The sequence below is a fragment of the Rhinolophus sinicus genome, linkage group LG13 (genome assembly GCF_036562045.2).
Source record: "Rhinolophus sinicus isolate RSC01 linkage group LG13, ASM3656204v1, whole genome shotgun sequence".
Taxonomy (NCBI): domain Eukaryota; kingdom Metazoa; phylum Chordata; class Mammalia; order Chiroptera; family Rhinolophidae; genus Rhinolophus; species Rhinolophus sinicus.
In genome coordinates, this window is record NC_133762.1 from 41,597,952 (window position 1) to 41,601,055 (window position 3,104).

Sequence of the window (3,104 nt, forward strand, 5' to 3'; positions counted from 1 at the left end):
TTCAAAGTGATGGTGTGAGTCTAAACAACGTTTAGAGACCTTTGCAATAGCTGTAATGTGATAGGAGGGTATCTGTCATTTGGAGTTGTGACCAAGTCACAGGTATTGCAAATTCCCCTGTGATTTGTTGCCTATCTCATAGTAGTTGAAGGAAAGGCTGAATTTCAGTTACAAGTTAGAGAAAATAAAGATCTTTTCCAACTCAAGTTCCAGGTGCAGGAAAGTGGGTGTCGGTGTGGATACAGGGTGGGTTCCAGGAAATCTGGGTTCTGGAAAAGACCTTCCAAACAGGGGACAGGATGCCTGTGTGGTGGGTGAAGAAGGTGGTGGAGGAGCCCTGCCCACGCCTCTTCTGGCCTGGAGGGATCCGGGTGTCCGCCCCACCCTCCCTCCAGGGTATTGGGTGTCCAGCTACATAGTCCTTGGTTTGGCTTTATACACCCCACCCCATATTCCCTGTCTCCCTCTGGGCGCCCAGGCCACCGCACCGGCTCCCTTCCCCACCCCCACCCCCACCCATCTTCGCCATAGCCCATTAGTCAAAGCAGCGACCTTGACCCGGCCGTCTCCTGCAAATGAAGGCGCGCGCCGGAAGGCACAGGGCCTGACCCGCAGCGACCCGTTGTGACCAGACATGCGGCGGCCCTCTTAAGACAGTGCTCGGCCTGGCGGCCCCAGGCATAAAAAGGCCGGGCCGGAGAGAGAGCCGCAGCCACCAACCCTGGACCCTGCGCCCGCACCATGGCCGGCCCCAGCCTCGCCTGCTGCCTTCTCGGCCTCCTGGCTCTGACCTCCGCCTGCTACATCCAGAACTGCCCCCTGGGAGGCAAGAGGGCCGCGCTGGACCTCGATGTGCGCAAGGTGAGCCCCAGCCGCGCTGGGGTTGGAGGGAACCCGAGCCAGAGGGTCACCCCGCTGCTCCCTTCCCGGCGCTGACCCGCGCCAAGTCCCCCAGCCGCCCTGCCCTGCTCCAGACCCAAGGGAAGTTAGTGGATGGTGGCTCCTTTCCTCTGACGGCTTCTGGACTCAAAACAGCGACCCCGAACTCCGGGCGCTCACCTGTCCGCCGTCCTCGCCCAGAGGAGGCCCGACTCCCCCACCCCCGGCTCAGCCACCCGGGCTCGCTTGTCCCCCGACCCAACTTGGGCTCGCCCTCCCCTACGCCCGGTTCATTCCCTGCCGTCCCCCCAGTGCCTCCCCTGCGGCCCCGGGGGCAAAGGGCGCTGCTTCGGGCCCAGCATCTGCTGCGGGGACGAGCTGGGCTGCTTCGTGGGCACGGCCGAGGCGCTGCGCTGCCAGGAGGAGAACTACCTGCCGTCGCCCTGCCAGTCGGGCCAGAAGCCTTGCGGGAGCGGGGGCCGCTGCGCCGCCGCCGGCATCTGCTGCAGCCCGGGTGAGCGGGGCCGGGGCTGCAGGCGGAACCCGACGGGGGACGCGGGCACCGCACAGGGACGCGGGGTGCGGGGCGGGGTGCGGGGGCGAGCCCTGACACCGGGTCTCTCCTCGCAGACGGCTGCCGCGCCGACGCCGCCTGCGACCCGGAGGCCGCCTTCTCCCAGCGCTGAGCGGATCGGCCCTGGACACTGTCCGGGCGCACCCCTTGCTCCCTCCATAGCCCTCCCAGAAATAATTAAAATAAAATAAAGCAGATTTCTCCCTCCAACTTGACTCGCGTCTCAGTGTCTGCACCGGGAGGGAGGACACTAGGGGTGAAAGAGCGCACGTTTGGGCTGTGTCTCCGGCTCTCCCGCAACTCAGAGCCGATATTCCCGAGTAGCGGAAGGGAGTCAGGCCTGCTGCCCCAGGGGAGGGAGGGCACACTGTTCCCGCTCGCCATCCCGTGGTGGGTGGAAGAAGGAGGGGGACAACAGGGCCGGTTTCGGGGGAGACAGAAACAGCCCCCAGCTTCCGGCTCCAAAAAGAGCTGGGGGCCTACAGCCGGCTGGACTTGGGAGGAACGTCCAAAGCTCCAAAGGCAGGGTGTGGTGCAGTCAGCAGGGAAAGGGGCCTAACCGGCAACCAGAGGAAGGGGCTGCGGTCAGCGGATGATTTCCTGACATCTGGAAGGAGGCTGGAGCCATTGAGCCACACCTGAGGGCTGGGGGAAGGATACTGCCCCCATTCGCAGCTTAAGGGCCTTCATGTTCCCAAAGAGCAGGGACTCTCGGGTGGGCCACAGGAGCCCCTGGGACTCAGAAGAGGTGGTCAAGCTGAGGACCCTGCAGGACCAGCTCCTGAGAACCCACGGCCACCAAAATAATACCAACATAGAGAATCCTTCAACCTACTTCTCATATCTTCCTGGACCAGAAGCCCTTTTGGGAATTAACAAAAGCCTAAAGCCTGTCCCCCAGAACACACCCCATTCGCGCCCACGCTGTGGGGCCAGCAATTCCAGAAGGTCTGTGCCCACATTTCCACTTCAAATAAAACAGGAGCACATCATTATCTGTTAGTGATTAAAAAAAAAAATGTTTCTATGGCTTTCACACACTGGAGGACTGCAGAGCCCTCTCCCCAAACCCACAGATGGAGTGGAGAGAAGAAAACATGCTAACGAGGGCTGTAAAAATGTTTTGTTTTGTTTTTTACATAAATTACGAAAATAGGCAAAGCTGAGCTCTGGTGCTAAAGATCTTGGATGAGGTAGTGACAGAAAGGGGTGTAAAGGGGCTTCTGGGGTGCTGGTCATATTCTGTCTTGGCCTGAGAGCTGCTAAAACAGATGTGTTCAATTTATGAAAATTCATCAAACTGCATACATGTGATTTGTTAACTTTTGTATGTATATTACACTTGAATAAAATTTTTTTTAAATGAAAAAAAGATCATTATTACTAAGAGGTATGAAGAGAATAGAGATGAGGCCTTTGCAAGCAACAATGGCCAACAGCAACCTAGACTGGGGTTCTTGCTGAGGCTGTGAGAGCGGGTTCCTCCTCTGCCCCCGCATCTGAGGGGAATTGGGGGGTCAGTCACATAAAGGAAGAAGAGATGACTGAAGTGGAGTCCTGTTCAAATCCACCACGGAGATGTACGTGATACGCACAAATATGTATCTGAGGAAAGTTGTCGAAGTTCTGTGGTCCTTTAGAAACCACACAG

The 3,104-nt window shown here is 58.3% G+C and overlaps 1 protein-coding gene across 1 annotated transcript; it reads left to right on the plus strand.

Annotated features, from left to right (window-relative positions):
* Positions 1-673: 673 nt before the first annotated feature.
* On the plus strand, positions 674-1,663 carry OXT (oxytocin/neurophysin I prepropeptide). Its single transcript, XM_019733729.2, has 3 exons — positions 674-861; positions 1,192-1,393; positions 1,510-1,663. The coding sequence occupies exons 1-3, from the start codon at positions 742-744 to the stop codon at positions 1,563-1,565; spliced, it is 378 nt and encodes a 125-aa protein (XP_019589288.1). The 5' UTR covers positions 674-741; the 3' UTR covers positions 1,566-1,663.
* Positions 1,664-3,104: the final 1,441 nt, after the last annotated feature.

What these genes read in the sequence shown, in the direction of transcription:
- OXT (XM_019733729.2), top strand. Translation starts at nt 742, where the DNA reads ATGGCCGGCCCCAGCCTCGCCTGCTGCCTTCTCGGCCTCCTGGCTCTG. An exon ending in TGGACCTCGATGTGCGCAAG is followed by an intron (nt 862 to 1,191) that starts GTGAGCCCCAGC and finishes CCGTCCCCCCAG; the next exon opens with TGCCTCCCCTGCGGCCCCGG. An exon ending in CGGCATCTGCTGCAGCCCGG is followed by an intron (nt 1,394 to 1,509) that starts GTGAGCGGGGCC and finishes CTCTCCTCGCAG; the next exon opens with ACGGCTGCCGCGCCGACGCC.